The sequence below is a fragment of the Eschrichtius robustus genome, chromosome 18 (genome assembly GCF_028021215.1).
Source record: "Eschrichtius robustus isolate mEscRob2 chromosome 18, mEscRob2.pri, whole genome shotgun sequence".
Classification (NCBI taxonomy): Eukaryota; Metazoa; Chordata; class Mammalia; order Artiodactyla; family Eschrichtiidae; genus Eschrichtius; species Eschrichtius robustus.
In genome coordinates this window covers 52,287,806-52,307,080 of record NC_090841.1, presented here as the reverse complement: position 1 = coordinate 52,307,080, position 19,275 = coordinate 52,287,806, and the positions used below count along the sequence as shown (strand labels likewise).

The 19,275-nt window shown below is 39.0% G+C and overlaps 1 protein-coding gene across 11 annotated transcripts in view; it reads left to right on the top strand.

The window, feature by feature from the left end:
• Nucleotides 1–19,275, top strand: part of MYCBP2 (MYC binding protein 2) — a 277,195-nt gene that overhangs the window by 170,776 nt on the left and 87,144 nt on the right. For all 11 annotated transcript variants that reach the window (XM_068527032.1, XM_068527035.1, XM_068527036.1 and 8 more), the window contains 3 exons: nucleotides 8,492–8,636; nucleotides 13,060–13,275; nucleotides 17,895–17,950. In XM_068527032.1, the coding sequence (XP_068383133.1) occupies nucleotides 8,492–8,636; nucleotides 13,060–13,275; nucleotides 17,895–17,950 (417 nt within the window). The remainder of the gene's footprint in view (nucleotides 1–8,491; nucleotides 8,637–13,059; nucleotides 13,276–17,894; nucleotides 17,951–19,275) is intronic.

The following is a 19,275-nucleotide window of genomic DNA, read 5'->3' as shown; positions in this document are numbered from 1 at the left end:
TTATCTATTTTACATTTGGTAGTGTATATATGTCCATGACACTCTCTTACCCTGTCACATCTCACCCCACCCCCTCCCCATATCCTCAAGTCCATTCTCTAGTAGGTCTGTGTCTTTATTCCCGTCTTGCCACTAGGTTCTTCATGGCCTTTTTTTTTTTTTTTTTCCTTAGATTCCGTATATATGTGTTAGCATACTGTATTTGTTTTTCTCTTTCTGACTTACTTCACTCTGTATGACAGACTCTAACTCCATCCACCTCATTACAAATACCTCCATTTCATTTCTTTTTATGGCTGAGTAATATTCCATTGTATATATGTGCCACATCTTCTTTATCCATTCATCTGTCGATGGACATTTACGTTGCTTCCATGTCCTGGCTATTGTAAATAGAGCTGCAATGAACATTTTGGTACATGACTCTTTTTGACCTATGGTTTTCTCAGGGTATATGCCCAGTAGTGGGATTGCTGGGTCGTATGGTAGTTCTATTTGTAGTTTTTTCAGGAACCTCCATACTGTTCTCCATAGTGGCTGTATCAATTTACATTCCCACCAACAGTGCAAGAGTGTTCCCTTTCCTCCACACCCTCTCCAGCATTTATTGTTTCTAGATTTTTTGATGATGGCCATTCTGACCGGTGTGAGATGATATCTCATTGTAGTTTTGATTTGCATTTCTCTAATGATTAATGATGTTGAGCATTCTTTCATGTGTCTGTAGGCCATCTGTATATCTTCTTTGGAGAAATGTCTATTTAGGTCTTCTGCCCATTTTTGGATTGGGTTGTTGGTTTTTTTGTTATTGAGCTGCATGAGCTGCTTGCAAATCTTGGAGATTAATCCTTTGTCAGTTGCTTCATTTGCAAATATTTTCTCCCATTCTGAGGGTTGTCTTTTGGTCTTGTTTTTGGTTTCCTTTGCTGTGCAAAAGCTTTTAAGTTTCATTAGGTCCCATTTGTTTATTTGTGTTCTTATTTCCATTTCTCTGGGAGCTGGGTCACAAAGAATCTTGCTGTGATTGATGTCATAGAGTGTTCTGCCTATGTTTTCCTCTAAGAGTTTGATTGTGTCTGCCCTTACACTTAGGTCTTTAATCCATTTTGAGTTTATTTTTGTGCATGGTGTCAGGGAGTGTTCTAATTTCATACTTTTACATGTACCTGTCCAATTTTCCCAGCACCACTTATTGAAGAGGCTGTCTTTTCTCCACTGTATATTCTTGCCACCTTTATCAAAGATAAGGTGACCATATGTGTGTGGGTTTATCTCCGGGCTTTCTATCCTGTTCCATTGATCTATATTTCTGTTTTTGTGCCAGTACCAAACTGTCTTGATTACTGAAGCTTTGTAATATAGTCTGAAGTCAGGGAGCCTGATCCCCCAGCTCCATTTTTCGTTCTCAAGATTGCTTTGGCTATTCGGGGTCTTTTGTGTTTCCATACAAATTGTGAAATTTTTTGTTCTAGTTCTGTGAAAAATGCCAGTGGTAGTTTGATAGGGATTGCATTGAATCTGTAGATTGCTTTGGGTAGTAGAGTCATTTTCACAATGTTGATTCTTCCAATCCAGGAACATGGTATATCTCTCCATCTATTTGTATCATCTTTAATTTCTTTCATCAGTGTCTTATAATTTTCTGCATACAGGTCTTTTGTCTCCTTAGGTAGGTTTATTCCTAGATATTTTATTCTTTTTGTTGCAATGGTAAATGGGAGTGTTTTCTTAATTTCACTTTCAGATTTTTCGTCATTAGTGTATAGAAATGCAAGAGATTTCTGTGCATTTATTTTGTATCCTGCTACTTTACCAAATTCATTGATTAGCTCTAGGAGTTTTCTGGTAGCATCTTTAGGATTCTCTATGTATAGTATCATGTCATCTGCAAATAGTGACAGCTTTACTTCTTCTTTTCCGATTTGGATTCCTTTTATTTCTTTGTCTTCTCTGATTGCTGTGGCTAACACTTCCAAAACTATGTTGAATAATAGTGGTGAGAGTGGGCAACCTTGTCTTGTTCCTGATCTTAGTGGAAATGGTTTCAGTTTTTCACCATTGAGGACAATGTTGGCTGTGGGTTTGTCATATATGGCCTTTATTATGTTGAGGAAAGTTCCCTCTATGCCTACTTTCTGCAGGGCTTTTATCATAAATGGGTGTTGAATTTTGTCGAAAGCTTTCTCTGCATCTATTGAGATGATCATATGGTTTTTCTCCTTCAATTTGTTAATATGGTGTATCACATTGATTGATTTGCGTATATTGAAGAATCCTTGCATTCCTGGGATAAACCCCACTTGATCATGGTGTATGATCCTTTTAATGTGCTGTTGGAGTCTGTTTGCTAGTATTTTGTTGAGGATTTTGGCATCTATGTTCATCAGTGATATTGGCCTGTAATTTTCTTTCTTTGTGACATCTTTGCCTGGTTTTGGTATCAGGGTGATGGTGGCCTCGTAGAATGAGTTTGGGAGTGTTCCTCCCTCTGCAATATTTTGGAAGAGTTTGAGAAGGATAGGTGTTAGCTCGTCCCTAAATGTTTGATAGAATTCACCTGTGAAGCCATCTGGTCCTGGGCTTTTGTTTGTTGGAAGGTTTTTAATCACAGTTTCAATTTCAGTGCTTGTGATTGGTCTGTTCATATTTTCTATTTCTTCCTGGTTCAGTCTCGGCAGTTTGTGCATTTCTAAGAATCTGTCCATTTCTTCCAGGTTGTCCATTTTATTGGCATAGAGTTGCTTGTAGTAATCTCTCATGATCTTTTGTATTTCTGCAGTGTCAGTGGTTACTTCTCCTTTTTCATTTCTAATTCTGTTGATCTGAGTCTTCTAAGCCCTTTTTCTCTTGATGAGTCTTGCTAATGGTTTATCAATTTTGTTTATCTTCTCAAAGAACCAGCTTTTAGTTTCATTGATTTTTGCTATTGTTTCCTTCATTTCTTTTTCATTTATTTCTGACCTGATCTTTATAATTTCTTTCCTTCTGCTGGCTTTGGGGTTTTTTTGTTCTTCTTTCTCTAATTGCTTCAGGTGCAAGGTTAGGTTGTTTATTCGAGATGTTTCCTGTTTCTTGAGGTAGGCTTGTATTGCTATAAACTTCCCTCTTAGCACTGCTTTTGCTGCGTCCCATAGGTTTTGGGTCGTCGTATCTCCATTGTCATTTGTTTCTAGGTATTTTTTGATTTCCCCTTTGATTTCTTCAGTAATCACTTCGTTATTAAGTAATGTATTGTGTAGCCTCCATGTGTTTGTATTTTTTACAGATCTTTTCCTGTAATTGATATCTAGTCTCATAGCGTTGTGGTCGGAAAAGATACTTGATACGATTTCAATTTTCTTAAATTTACCAAGGCTTGATTTGTGACCCAAGATATGATCTATCCTGGAGAATGTTCCATGAGCACTTGAGAAAAATGTGTATTCTGTTGTTTTTGGGTAGAATGTCCTATAAATATCAATTAAGTCCATCTTGTTTAATGTATCATTTAAAGCTTGTGTTTCCTTATTTATTTTCATTTTGGATGATCTGTCCATTGGTGAAAGTGGGGTGTTAAAGTCCCCTACTATGATTGTGTTGCTGTCGATTTCCCCTTTTATGGCTGTTAGTATTTGCCTTATGTATTGAGGTGCTCCTATGTTGGGTGCATAAATATTTACAATTGTTATAGCTTCCTCTTGGATCGATCCCTTGATCATTATATAGTGTCCTTCTTTGTCTCTGGTAATAGTCTTTATTTTAAAGTCTATTTTGTCTGATATGAGAATTGCTACTCCAGCTTTCTTTTGATTTCCATTTGCATGGAATATCTTTTTCCATCCCCTCACTTTCAGTCTGTATGTGTCTCTAGGTCTGAAGTGGGTCTCTTGTAGACAGCATATATATGGGTCTTGTTTTTGTATCCATTCAGCCAGCCTGTGTCTTTTGGTGGGAGCATTTAATCCATTTACATTCAAGGTAATTATCGATATGTATGTTCCTATTCCCATTTTCTTAAATGTTTTGGGTTTGTTATTGTAGGTGTTTTCCTTCTCTTGTGTTTCTTGCCTAGAGAAGTTCCTTTAGCATTTGTTGTAAAGCTGGTTTGGTGGTGCTGAACTCTCTCAGCTTTTGCTTGTCTGTAAAGGTTTTAATTTCTCCATCGAATCTGAATGAGATCCTTGCTGGGTAGAGTAATCTTGGTTGTAGGTTTTTCTCCTTCATCACTTTAAGTATATCCTGCCACTCCCTTCTGGCTTGCAGAGTTTCTGCTGAAAGATCAGATGTTAACCTTATGGGGATTCCCTTGTGTGTTATTTGTTTTTTTTCCCTTGCTGCCTTTAATATGTTTTCCTTATATTTAATTTTTGACAGTTTGATTAATATGTGTCTTGGCGTGTTTCTCCTTGGGTTTATCCTGTATGGGACTCTCTGTGCTTCCAGGACTTGATTAACTATTTCCTTTCCCATATTAGGGAAGTTTTCAACTATAATCTCTTCAAATATTTTCTCAGTCCCTTTCTTTTTCTCTTCTTCTTCTGGGACCCCTATAATTCGAATGTTGGTGCGTTTAATGTTGTCCCAGAGGTCTCTGAGACTGTCCTCAGTTCTTTTCATTCTTTTTTCTTTATCCTGCTCTGCAGTAGTTATTTCCACCATTTTATCTTCCAGATCACTTATCCTTTCTTCTGCCTCAGTTATTCTGCTATTGATCCCATCTAGAGTATTTTTAATTTCATTTATTGTGTTTTTCATCATTGCTTGGTTCCTCTTTAGTTCTTCTACGTCCTTGTTAAATGTTTCTTGCATTTTGTCTATTCTATTTCCAAGATTTTGGATCATCCTTACTATCATTATTCTGAATTCTTTTTCAGGTAGACTACCTATTTCCTCTTCATTTGTTAAGTCTAGTGTGCTTTGACCCTGCTCCTTCATCTGCTGTGTGTTTTTCTGTCGTCTCATTTTGCTTATCTTACTGTGTTTGGGGTCTCCTTTTCACAGACTGCAGGTTTGTAGTTCCCGTTGTTTTTGGTATCTGTCCCCAGTGGCTAAGGTTGGTTCAGTGGGTTGTGTAGGCTTCCTGGTGTAGGGAACTAGTGCCTGAGCTCTGGTGGATGAGGCTGGATCTTGTCTTTCTGGTGGGCACATCCACGTCTGGTGGTGTATTTTGGGGTGTCTGTGGCCTTATTATGATTTTAGGCAGCCTCTCTGCTAATGGATGGGGCTGTGTTCCTGTCTTGCTAGTTGTTTGGCATAGGGTGTTCAGCACTGTAGCTTGCTGGTCATTGAGTGATGCTGGGTCTTGATGTTGAGATGGAGATCTCTGAGAGATTTTTACCGTTTGGTATTACGTGGAGCTGGGAGGTCTCTTGTGGACCAGTGTCCTGAAGTTGGCTCTCCCACCTCAGAGGCACGGCCCTGATGCCTGGCTGGAGCACCAAGAGCCTTTCGTCCACACGGCTCAGAGTAAAAGGGAGAAAAAATAGAAAGAAAGAAAGAAAGAAAGAGGCTATAATATAGTGAAGCAAAATAAAGCTATTGTAAAGCAAAGCTATACAGACAAAATCTCACCCAGAAGCATATACATATACACTCACAAAAAAAAAGGAACAGGGGAAAAATTAATATATCCTGCTCCCAAAGTCCACCTCCTGAATTTGGGATGATTCGTTGTCTATTCAGGTATTCAACAGATGCAGGCACATCAAGTTGTTTGTGGAGTTTTAATCCGCTACTTCTGAGGCTGCTGGGAGAGATTTCCCCTTCTCTTCCCTGTTCACACAGCTCCTGGGGTTCAGCTTTGGATTTGGACCCACCCGCCTCTGCGTGTAGGTCCCCTGAGGGTGTCTATTCCCCGCCCAGACAGAACGGGGTTAAAGGAGCAGCTGCTTCGGGGGCGCTGGCTCACTCAGGCCGCGGGGAGGGAGGGGTACGGAGGAGGCGGGGCGAGCCTGCGGCAGCAGAGGCCGGCGTGACGTTGCACCAGCCTGAGGCGCGCAGTGCGTTCTCCCGGGGAATTTGTCCGGGGATCACGGGACCCTGGCAGTGGCGGGCTGCACCGGCTCCCGGGAGGGGCGGTGTGGAGAGTGACCTGTGCTCACACACAGGCTTTTTGGAGGCGGCAGCAGCAGCCCCAGCGTCTCACGCCCGTCTCTGGGGTCCGCGCTGATCGCCGCGGCTCGCGCCCTTCTCTGGAGTTCGTTTAGGCGGCGCTCTGAATCCCCTCTCCTTGCGCGCAGCGAAACAAAGAGGCAAGAAAAAGCCTCTTGCCTCTTCGGCAGCTGCAGACCTTTTCCCGGTCTCCCTCCCAGTCAGCTGTGGTGCGCTAACCCCTTCAGGCTGTGTTCACGCCGCCAGCCCCAGTCCTCTCCCTGCGATCCGACCGAAGCCGAGCCTCAGCTCCCAGCCCCGCCCGCCCCGGTGGGTGAGCAGAGAAGCCTCTCGGGCTGGTGAGCACTGCTCGGCGCCGAGTCTCTGTGCGGGAGTCTCTCCGCTTTTTCCTCTGCGCCCCTGTTGCTGTGGGATCCGCGCTGTTAGCTGCGGCTCGCGCCCGTCTCTGAAGTTCGTTTAGGCGGCGCTCTGAATCCCCTCTCCTCGCGCACCGGGAAACAAAGAGGGAAGAAAAAGTCTCTTGCCTCTTCGGCAGCTGCAGACTTTTTCTCGGACTCCCTCCCGGCTAGCTGTGGTGCGCTAACCCCTTCAGGCTGTGTTCACGCCGCCAATCCCAGTCCTCTCCCTGCGATCCGACCGAAGCCCGAGCCTCAGCTCCCAGCCCCCGCCCGCCCCGGCGGGGGAGCAGACAAGCCTCTCGGGCTGGTGAGTGCTGGTCGGCACCGCTCCTCCGTGCGGGAGCCTCTCCGCTTTGCCCTCCGCACCCCTGTGGCTGCGCTCTCCTCTGTGGCTCCGAAGCTTCCCCCCTCTGCCACCCGCAGTCTCTGCCCGCGAAGGGGCTTCCTAGTGCGTGGAAATCTTTCCTCCTTCACAGCTCCCTCCCACTGGTGCAGGTGCCGTCCCTATTCTTTTGTCTCTGTTATTTCTTTTTTCTCTTTTGCCCTACCCAAGTACGGGGGGAGTTTCTTGCCTTTTTGGAGGTCGGACGTTTTCTGCCAGCGTTCAGTGGGTGTTCTGTAGGAGCAGTTCCACGTGTAGATGTATTTCTACTGTATCTGTGGGAAGGAAGGTGATCTCCGCGTCTTACTCTTCCGCCATTTTCTCTCCTCCCCTCTGTCTTTAATTTTAAAACTAGAGATTACTCTTCCGTTTTTTGTTTTTTTAAAAATAGTTTTTAGTTTTTTTTTAAATAAATTTATTTATTTATTTTTGGCTGTGTTGGGTCTTCGTTTCTGTGTGAGGGCTTTCTCCAGTTGCGGCCAGTGGGGGCCACTCTTCATCGCGGTGCGCGGGCCTCTCACTGTCGCGGAGCACAGGCTCCAGACATGCAGGCTCAGTAGTTGTGGCTCACGGGCTTAGTTGCTCCGCGGCACGTGGGATCTTCCCAGACCAGGGCTCGAACCCGTGTCCCCTGCATTGGCAGGCAGATTCTTAACCACTGTACCACCAGGGAAGCCCTACTCTTTAGTTTTTAAAAACCAAAATGGTGATTGGAGAAGAATAGAAAATCTTTTAAGTCAGCCTCAGTGCTATCTTTATGGACTTTTTATGTAATGCATGGCAGAATTACTCATTATGCATCTCACAGGACAACTTGAATGTAGGTCATGGATATGATGATCATGAATTCAGGCATGGATATCACAAAGTACAGAAAATAGGCCAAATTTACATGGAAGGGAGGGTAGTGAGGGAAGATAGTTAAGAAATTGTGTGAAGGGAAGCAGCCGCATAGCACAGGGAGATCAGCTCGGTGCTTTGTGACCACCTAGAGGGGTGGGATAGGGAGGATGGGAGGGAGACGCAAGAGGGAGGGCATATGGGGCTATATGTATACGTATAGCTGATTCACTTTGTTATACAGCAGAAACTAACACACCATTGTAAAGCAATTATACTCCAATAAAGATGTTAAAAAAAAAAAGAGAAGATAGACAACGTATCTTTAACCTGCTTGCTCTCCAGCAAGCAGAATGTCACTTCTGTCCCTGCTTTGACAGACACCCTGCTCTTTCCCAGGCTTTCAGGTTGGCAAATTCAGCAGGCCTCCCTTAAAGAGTGTATTTGGGACTTCAAAGTATATGCAACCTAAATTCATTTTCTTGCTTATTTTAAATCAGCTATAGTTAAAATTTCAAATTTCCTGATTTTAAAATTATTTCTATTTTATTTGTAATCATCAGAAATCTTATATGCTTCAGCATATTTTTTAATGAATTTGTCATTAACTATTTCCAGTTAGAGACACTTGTGGTCATTATCACTGAATCAGAAATGAAGATACCATTTTAGCATTTTGTTTGATATAAGTTTTACTCATTTGGCTTAGTTTCATGTTAATCACTGAAGATGTTGATGAATGTTTGGTTTTTTGTTTACTTGTTTTTTTCATTACTGCTAGGTGGCTTCAGCCAGACTCTTATGCTGATCCTCAGAAAACATCTTTGATTCTGAATAAGGATGATATTCGTTGTGGTTGGCCTACCACCATCACTGTTCAAACAAAAGACCAGTATGGGGATGTGGTACACGTTCCCAATATGAAGGTAACTATATTGGGATTGTATTAGTAGACAACTATGCACTGACTATTGTAACTAATAAAATTTTAGAAATGGCAAGTGCTTAAGAGTCCACATGCAGTACCCTCTTTAGATATACGTAATGAAGGAAGCCGAAAAATTGTTGAAATGGCTTGTTTATATTAATCAGTACTCAACTTTCCAAGGTATATATTTTTTGGTTTGTTTTTTTACATTTTGCTAGGTGCTGTGGTGATTCAAAGGAAGGATAAGAAAGTGTCCGTACAAAGAGTGCTAAGCACACAGAGGGAAGGCCATTAATACATAAGTGATTGAATAAATCAGTGGAAGAATATATTTTAAAATTTTGTACCTATCTTTTAAAAGACTCAAATACATTTTGCATTTGGTACTGTTGAAACCTGTTGAAACAAACTTTAAAATATAATATTGATACTTATTAAATAAATTAGAAATACATAAATTTGGATTGTAAAAGAATGAGGGTTGGAACTAGTCATGTGCTATATTGAAGGATATAGTTCTTTGGATACCTTTTCCCTGAAACATGAATTAATAATGACATTTTAGAGCATATTGTAATGCATGATATTAAGTCCTTTGTGATATAATCTATTAATTAAATATCTTATTTTAAACTTTTATTATATTTCTGAAAATAGTCAATATTGAACAAAAATTTGTATAGGCAATCCCTAGCCACCCCTGCCCCCCAAAGTTGTATTACAAAGTGATTTGGTTGTTTGGAACTTAGAGTTGATTAAGCCACAAAATCTTTTTTACTCACAGAGCAGCTGATTTTACCTCAATATTATTTTTTTTTTTTTTAAGACTTTTTTGATGTGGACCATTTCTTTTTTTCTTTCTTTTTTTTAAAATAAATAAATACATAAATTTATTTATTTATTTATGGCTGTGTTGGGTCTTCGTTGCTGCACGCGGGCTTTCTCTAGCTGCAGCAAGCGGGGGCTACTCTTCACTGCAGTGCGCGGGCTTCTCATCACAGTGGCTTCTCTTGTTTCAGAGCACGGGCTCTAGTGCTTGGGCTTCAGTAGTTGTGGCACACGGGCTTAGTTGCTCTGCAGCATGTGGGATCTTCCCAGACCATGACTCGAACCCGTGTCCCCTGCATTGGCAGGCAGATTCTTAACCACTGCACCACCAGGGAAGTCCCAGAACTATTTCAACTACTTGATTTATACCATGAAGAAGCACAGTGCCACTGGAGCCTCTAACTTGACTCATAGTTAAAAAAGACAAGAGACATATAGTTCACATGTCTTAAGACCAGTAAGTAAAACTGTATGGAAAAGTATTTGACCCTGATACTAAACAAAAATCAGGCTCTTTACCAGTGGCTTTCAAAGTTTTGGCCATGACCCCCAGCAAGGATTTGCATTATGACCCAAACGTACATATATAGGGTGGAAGAGTATGTACTCTTAGTTACATACAATATACATAATACACATACAGTATGCTGCACTCTTATATTTTCCCTATATCTTACTTTTTTTTTTTTTTAATAAGTTTAAGCTAACTTTTATTTATTTATTTATTTATTTATTTTTGGCTGTGTTGGATCTTCGTTTCTGTGCGAGGGCTTTCTCCAGTTACGGCAAGCGGGGGCCACTCTTCATCGCGGTGCGCGGGCCTCTCACTATCGCGGCCTCTCTTGTTGCGGAGCACAGGCTCCAGACGCGCAGGCTCAGTAGTCGTGGCTCACGGGCCCAGTTGCTCCGCGGCATGTGGGATCTTCCCAGACCAGGGCTCGAACCCGTGTCCCCTGCATTAGCAGGCAGATTCTCAACCACTGCGCCACCAGGGAAGCCCTATATCTTACTTTTTAAAGGAAGATCACACCCCATCAAAGCAATTTCAGGCCTGCTAAGAATTACTCTTTAGAATGCAAAAAGCATCACAGATTATAAGAAAAAATTGAACAGAGAAAAAAGTAATTCTGAAAGTGATACAAAAAATCACTCCACTCAAGGACAGAGTTTTGATCACAATACAATATACATTAATATGTTGAGGGGTTTGTGTATTCACTGATGAATTTCTCACTTAAGTGTATGTAGTGAGTTGTTAAATCCAGTCTTTGAGCCCACAGTAAGTTCCTTATTCATGTGACTACATTGTAGTTACCATTTTCCAGGTCGGCATAACATTTCATTTCTTTTTAATGTTCATACTGTTACGCCTATAGTATATGTTCAGCTGTATTTTCCTGTGTTTCCACCTTGCTTTGTTGTCTCTTACTCCATTCTGGTACCTGGGTTGTTTACATCTTACATTTCAGAGTCAGACTTTATGCTTTATCTTTTGTTCTCCTCTTTGGGTTCTTTTTTTAGCCACATGATCTGTCTCTCCCTCTTTACTTCCTCTTTTTTTTTTCCTACATATTTTGCTTCTTGAGGGCGAGAAGCCCTAAATCTCTTACTCAGTATGCTCAAGTTCATATCAGATTTATGTCTAATTTAGAAACCGTATCTAGGAAACTCCAGTAAATACTACTTAGGAAAAGTGATTTGCATACCTCTTGATGTTTAATTTATTATATCACATTATCATATTAGCTGAAAACAAAATTAGTTCAATCTGTTTTGTTTTCAGCCTGATAGCACATGAAGTTTTAGGAGCATTTTAGACTTCTCAAAAGCTATTGAAGTATCCTTATGTAGTAATAACCAATTATTTGGAACATAAAAGTTGGTTTGCAGATAATATTTCAGTGAGATCCAAAATCCTTTTTAAAGCAGCAGGTGTTATTGTTTTTTTTTTTAACTTATAAAATGATTATTCCAAGGAAATCTTATTTAATGAAAAGAGAAAGTTGTGTAGGAAATAAAAGAATAAAAAATTTTACAAAGAAGCACAGTTTATGAAAGAAAGCAGAATGGTTATCATTTTATATCTCAGTACTCCTAGAGTATGAAATTATTCAGTGATTTACTTCAAGGTTCATAGTACATAGGCAGATGTACTTCTACTGTTAATTTACTTAGGGTAAATATAGTCGTTTAAAGAAAGATTAAATCAAAATAGTACGTATAAAAATAGTGGCTATAATTTTAAATCAAACATCTTAGAATTTGGAAGCATTTGCTTTTTTTTCCTTTTTATTACATTTAAGTTTAAAGCTTTTAATGGTGGCAATGTACATGAGCTGAAGAATTTTACCATGTATCTTTAAACTTCTGTGTTTTAAATGTAAGATGGGTTTTTAATATTTCCAGAGCATTATATCAATCCAAATACTGATTTCTCATAACCCCAACTAAAGATTGTGGTGATTTAATGGAATGTATTTGCTAGCTACACTTAACTTTATATATAGACACTGAGAGTCTCAAACTACTGACTCCCTAGAATGGCATTAATAAGAATAATACACGTTAAAGACATTCCACATTTCTGGGGTGTCTCTCAATTACTTAAGTAGTATTGTCACTTTCTTTTATGCAATCCTTTCTATTTCTGTGAAGAGCTTGTTGTTGAATTACCTGTTCTTGCCAACTACAAAAGTAGTGTCTGAAAAGAACAGAAGAAATTTTGGGTGACCCTCAGAATGATAAAGAGCTAAAGTGGTATTTAAATTGTTTGTAACTTTGTGGTTGCCTAGGGATTGAGTGTTTTTTGCCAATGCATAAACAAATAAATAACAATAAAATGTGTTGTTATAATTCCTGGAAAGTATTTCTGAGTATTGTTTATGAGACAATTTATACTTTCAGTGTTTTAAAATGCCTTAGGAAGTCTGTTCTTTGCATCTCTACAGTAAAGTATAGATAAAAGATATCCCCATATTGAAGAAGCTGAGTTGGAAAGTTTAATTATCGATAGGTTGCTTAGCTCTAATAGTTCGTGTTGGTGACAAAACTAATAATACTCTTTTTGCAGAGTAAATAAACATCTTTAAGTTTTAGGTATAAGATTTGTTTTATTAGCTGTTAATTTCTAAGATACCTATCAATGGAGTACTTTTTCTTCTGCAAAACAGTATAGCTAAAATTGAGATCAGTGCTTTAAAATATGTGAAGATTGCTGGCAAGTATTTATACCTGAATTACCGGATAAAATAATTTAATGTTAGTCCCTGCAAGAAGGTAGATTCGTTTGACTACCCTTTCCTGGACTTTATTAATGGCGGCATTTGTTTTTATTTTGTGTTTTGATATTTATGATTATTTATTCCCAAAAACAAGGCCTCTCTTTTACACTGTGTTCAGGATCCCTATTGAGGTGGAACCATCTTGATCATTCTAGCAATGTTAAATAATCTTTGAAAGGAATGCCCAAGAGGGACGAGTGGTAACATAAAATGTATAGAATTGTGAGTTTATAATTGTGTAAATTGCTTCTTTTGTTGTGTTATGGACAATTATATAATAATAGCATTTGGTTCTTATAATATCATGGTTAGGTGGAAGTGAAAGCCGTTCCTGTTTCTCAGAAAAAAACATCTTTACAACAAGAGCAGGTAAAGAAACCTCAAAGGATTCCTGGCAGTCCTGCAGTAACAACTGCACCTTCTAATACTGACATGACTTTTGGTGGGCTGGCATCACCAAAGCTGGATGTTTCATATGAACCCATGATTGTGAAGGAGGCTCGATATATTGCCATAACAATGATGAAGGTAATTTATTTTACTTATCAGAAAAATTTTATTTTTTCACTGTTCATTCATTTAACAGACATTTCAGTGATTCAAACTCAGAAACAAATCACAGGTCTAGAGAGTTGTTGATAGATGTCAAACTTGCAATGTTTTTTTAAGGATAATGTTATTTTCCTACAAAGAGGATTTTCATTCATTTTTGGCAGAAGTCTAGAGAGGTTTCCAGTTGTAGATCAAGTTAATTCAGTCAGAGATTGAGATGTTTGGAAACTGGATTTCATTTCCTGCAAAAGTACTTGTCTATTTTCAATTTACCAGTACTCCTAGGACATAGCCCTTCAGGGATTCAGAGTTTACCTAGGCCCCCTTTAACTTTGGGTTCTTCCAAATGCCAGGCTCATCTCTTTGGGTTTCTTACTTCTTTAGGCTTTTTAGCTCTTTGGTGCCTTTAGACAGATTTCAAAAAAAAAATTTTTTTGTCCAGCTTTTTTAGTTATCTTTAGAGGCAACGTTAGTCTAAATTATCAAGATGGTTGTTATTTGAAATGGAAGTTAGGAATTGTGCTATTTTCAGAGAGCAGTGGTGAGCCATTGAAGGCTTTCAGTTGGAGGAATGGCATGATTACATTTGTGTTTTATAAAGATCATGGTGGAATATGGAGAATGCAGTTGGGAGGATAATGAAGAGACATGGTTTGGTTTAAGTCTCTTTAGGAGACTGTTGACTTAATCTGGTGAGATATACTGATCCCTCGGACTAGTGAGTTGTCAATTAGGGTAGATTCAAGAGATATTTAGGATAGATAAGACTTAGTGGCTAATGGGTATGAGGTAAAGAGAAAGAAGTAGGAAATAAAAAATGGAGTTCACATTTTGGGCTTGAGTAGTGAGATTGATAATGTTGGAGAAGGGGCAGAATTTGGTTGAGGAAGATAACAGATTCAGCTTTTGATGTGATGAGTTTTAGATATCTCTGAAATATCCATGTGAAGATATATAAAAAGAGGTTGGAACTACAAACCTGAAGTGATCACAGTCTTACCTCAAGAAAAGAATTGGAGAATCATCAGTACTTGTATTACTCATGAAATTATGGAAACAGATGATTTCTATCTAACGTGGCGAGAGGAGAAGGAAGTTCCAGGACCGGGTCCTGAGGAACATCAATATTGGTGATTCTCAAACATTTGTCCACATCAGAACATCTGGAGCTCTTATTTATTTATTTTTATTTTTTTTTAAATAAATTTATTTATTTATTTATTTTTGGCTGTGTTGGGTTTTCGTTTCTGTGCAAGGGCTTTCTCTAGTTGCGGCAAGTGGGGGCCACTCTTCATCGCGGTGTGCAGGCCTCTCACTATCGCGGCCTGTCTTGTTGCGGAGCACAGGCTCCAGACGCGCAGGCTCAGTAGTTGTGGCTCACGGGCCCAGTTGCTCCGCGGCATGTGGGATCCTCCCAGACCAGGGCTCGAACCCGTGTCCCCTGCATTGGCAGGCGGATTCTCAACCACTGCACCACCAAGGAAGCCCCTATTTTTCTTTTTAAAATAAATTTATTAATTTATTTTTGGCTGCACTGGGTCTTCATTGCTGCGCGCGGGCTTTCTCTAGTTGCGGCGAACGGGGGCTACTCTTCGTTGCGGTGCACGGGCTTCTCATTGTGGTGGCTTCTCTTGTTGCGGAGCACGGGCTCTAGGCACGCGGGCTTCAGTAGCTGTGGCACGCAGGCTCAGTAGTTGTGACTCGTGGGCTCTGGAGCACAGGCTCAGTAGTTGTGGTGCACGGGCTTAGTTGCTACGTGCCATGTGGGGTCTTCCCACACCAGGGCTCGAACCCACGCCCCCTGCATTGGCAGGCGGATTCTTAACCACTGCGCCACCAGGGAAACCCCGTGGAGCACTTATTTAAAATGGAGATTTTCCTACCATCCAAAGATTTAGATTCAGTAGGTCTGAAAAGAGGTTCCAAAATTCACATATAAAACAAATATGCAGAATGATTCAGGTTCAAAAGCTATACTTTGAGAAATATTGATTTATAAGATAGGTATATGAAAAAAAAAAAAAGAAAGAAATGAAAATGGAAACATTGGCAAGAATACTAGCCAAAGGGCTAGTACAAACTAGGACTCTTACCTTTGCCACTTTTCCCACCATGTTGCATATGGCAACTCATTTCATCCTCATAACAACCCTATGAATGACTGTTTCTTATTCCCATGTTACACATGTGGAAACTGAAGCACAGAGAGGTTGAATAACTTGCCCAAGGACACACAACGACAGTCGATGTTTCCAGATTTGATTTTCCTACTTCCCCCAACTACCTTATGCCATGTCCTGAAAGTCACAGAAAGCTGTTTAAGACAGGTTAACAATGTTATGCTGCAGAGTGAAGTCTTGAAAAGGATCTAGCAGTGATCAGTGATCTTGGCAGGAGCAGCTTTAGAGGCATAGTCATTTGATTAATTTGTCGATGAAGAGGAAGTGAAGTTATGGAGGCAGAGAAAGGAGCAGGCCATTTTATTTTGATATCAGAGATTGAACAGTTCTGAGTAACATCACAGGTCTGTGACTTTTGGTACGAGTGGCTGAAACAAAGGTGAAGTTGAGATTATTGAGGTTGAAGAAATAAAGGAACTGAAAAGCTAGAGTTTTGGATGAGTTGTCCACGATTAAAGAATTTGAAGCTAAATATTCTCATTCATTTCAACTTCTTTTTAAGAGATTTAGTTTCTGGACTCCCTACCTCCCTAATTATTCTTTTAGTTTCCTATGAACATACTTAGGTTTGTAGAATTTCCTTTGAAAATCTAGTTACCAGAACTGAATTCAGTATTTCAGGAATGTTCGGAGAGGCCCAGGTTAAGGCAGTTACAGAATACCATCCCCAAACTCTCTCTTTGAGATATTAATTCACATTCCAGGAAAGGGGATTCTCTTATATCAACCATTCACAGATACCGTGTGCTACCCAGTAGTGAACTAAATTTGGTGGAGGATGTAAAAGTGAGATATGATCTATTCTTTCATTATTAAATAGAATAATATGTATTTGAGGGACATTGGTGGAGTAGAAAACCCATTGTACTGTGAATCTGGAAACTTGCGTTTTCCTGCTGTTAACACCTTTGTAATCTTGTTAGACTTACCCTTAAATTGCATTTTCCTCATTTGTAACTTTTTAGTAGGTGACAGAAGCTAGGTCATTTCTAAATCACTTTCATGAAAATAGCGAGGGTGGGGCGAAGGAAGGGGGCTTGTGAGTGGTGTGGGTGTGCTTCTCTTTGCTGTAAGTATAGTAGTAGTTAGAAATGAATGAGCAATTGGAGAACTTTACCTGAACCTTGAAAGGTTAATTTGGAATTGCTGCAGAAATATAAAAATATTGGAAATAATGTGACAAGTTTCATGTACCTACAACCCATTTTTATCTTTACATTTCACCAAACTTTTTCAGATCTTTTTGTTATTTCTGTTAAGAAACAGATTGTTAACAGTACAATTGCAGCCCTCTGTAAACCCTTCTCCCTGGACCCATTCCCGTCCCTTCCCTAGAGGTAACCACTGTCCTGAAGGTAATTAATGGTTCTTCTTCCCCAGATACATTTTTTGTATTTTACTGAGTACAAATTAATCTATAAGGAATATAGTATTTAGAATTTTGTGTATTTTTCAGAAGTTTATAAAAATGGTATCATATGCACCTATCACTTTGCCAGTGTTTGTCCAACATTGTTTTTAAGGTTTAGTCATGTAGCTGTAGTGCATTCAATTTATCTGCTTTGAAGTATTCCAGTGTATTACTGTTCCATAATTTGTTCATTCCCCTACTGATGGGCATTTAGGTTGTTTCTAGTTTTTTTCACTATAAATTATATTGAAATAAACATCCTCGTATATATCCCCTTTTGTACATGAGCAAGAGTTTTTCTAAGATATATATCTAGAAGTGGAACTGCTGGATAGTAGGACATACCTGTCTTCAGCTATGTTAAATATTGCCAGAATTTATATGCCCATGAGCAGTGTATCAAAATGCTAGGTACTTCATGTTCTCACCAGCATTTGGTTCTTACCAACACAACTTGATGACTGTGATAGGGTCATCTTGTTGTTTTAATTTACATTTTCTTGATCCCCAGTCTAGTTGAATAATGTTTCAAATGTTTCAAATGTTTATTGGCCTTTCAGATTTCCCTCTTCAGTGACTTGCTTTTTACTCACTTTTCTTTTGTGTTGTTTCTGTCTTTTGTATTGATTTGTTCTGTATATATTATGGATTCATATCCCGTTAAGGTTAAATGAATTACGAATCCCCTTCTTCCAGGTGAAGGCTTAACTTTGCCATTTCTTTATGGTGTCATTGTTTTGGAGAAATTTAAAATTTTAATGTGCTCAAAACATATTATCTTTCTTTTTCTTCTGAATTTGTTGATGTTTTATCTGTTACATCTAGGTCTTTAACACACCTAGAATTTATTTTTGTAAATGGTGTGATGTAGGTAATTGAGTTTTTTCTTTTTCTCCTGTATGGATAACCAGTTGTCTCAGCACCATTTATTGAATGTTCTATCAGTGCGGTAGTTAACAATGTTTCTAATGATTTTGTGATTCTTGCTCATCTCTTTCTTAAAGGTTTATGAAAGTTACTCATTTGAAGAACTGCGTTTTGCATCACCGACTCCTAAGAGGTGAGGATCATTTTCTCAAAGCGTAGCCAAAACATGTGTTGTCAACTGCTTATAACTAAGATCACCCTGCATTCCAACTTTATTTTCTATAAGTAAATATTTTATAGGATTTAAAAATTCCTTGTAGAGATTTTTTTTTTAACATCCTTATTGGAGTATAATTGCTTTACAATGTTGTGTTAATTTCTGCTGTATAACAAAGTGAATCAGCTATACGTATACATATATCCCCATATCCCCTGGTAGAGATTTACGACAGGTTTTATAATGTGTAGATTCACAGGTAGAATGTATTTATATTGACCTGTAGTACTGCCAATATGTTACATAATACTAAGGTAATAAAGAAATAACTAGTATCTAAAAGTATATAAATTGGCTTGTAAAGCATTGGTTAGTTTGTTTTTTCTCTTTTTGTTTCCCTCTCTCCTTCACCTAATGAGTGGCAGAGCGATTTCAGTGTATGTTGTATTTGTATTTTCAGTTATGAAGTCTTTTATTTTTAAGCCCCTGGGTGATTCTTTTAACTCCAGATTGAAGCAGATTTTCTGAAACAGATTTTTTGGCTTACTATTTTATTTGCTTGTTAGGAGAAGTACTTTTTAAAACAGTTGCTTGGAAAAACTTATTAGATGGATTGTACTTTAGACAGACCACCTCCATAGAATTTAGAAAAAGCTCCGAAGTGAATCTGAAACAGCATAAGTACTTGTATTTATCATGTATCGATGACTTATTAGAAATTAACAGGTTACTATGACTTTACTCTGATACGTATGCAAAGTAGAGTTTTAATGCACAATCTAGAAAGTGTTCTGTCAAAATAGCGAAGTTTTGAGAATGTATCTTTGTCTAGGAATAGGGAAGTAGCATTTTGTCTCTGGCTTAGTTTTAGTTACAAAATGTCCATTCAGTGGAAGCATATGATTTTTGTAAACTAAATATGGACTCTGTAGGTTTATAGCATGTTAAATAAGAACAAATTGGCCATTTGCCAGTAAATAGGTTTTTCTATGCTTTGGGCATTTTAAACTTAATTTTAAAAGTCTCTTGTCAAAGTGAATGCCTTTATTAATTCAGCAAATACTATTAGGCATCTACTGTATGGAAGGCACTGGGATACTTCTATGAACAAGATAGAGAAGGTGCTGGTTCTCATGGCAGATACATTCCTGTGGAGAAACAAACTATAAATAAGTAAACTACATAGTAATAATAAATAAGGGTATTTGATAGAGAGTGATGGGGAGGGGATAGGTCACCAAAGTATTGGATGACAGGGGAGGGCTGTTTGAGGAGGCGTTATTTGAGTGGAGAGCTAGATG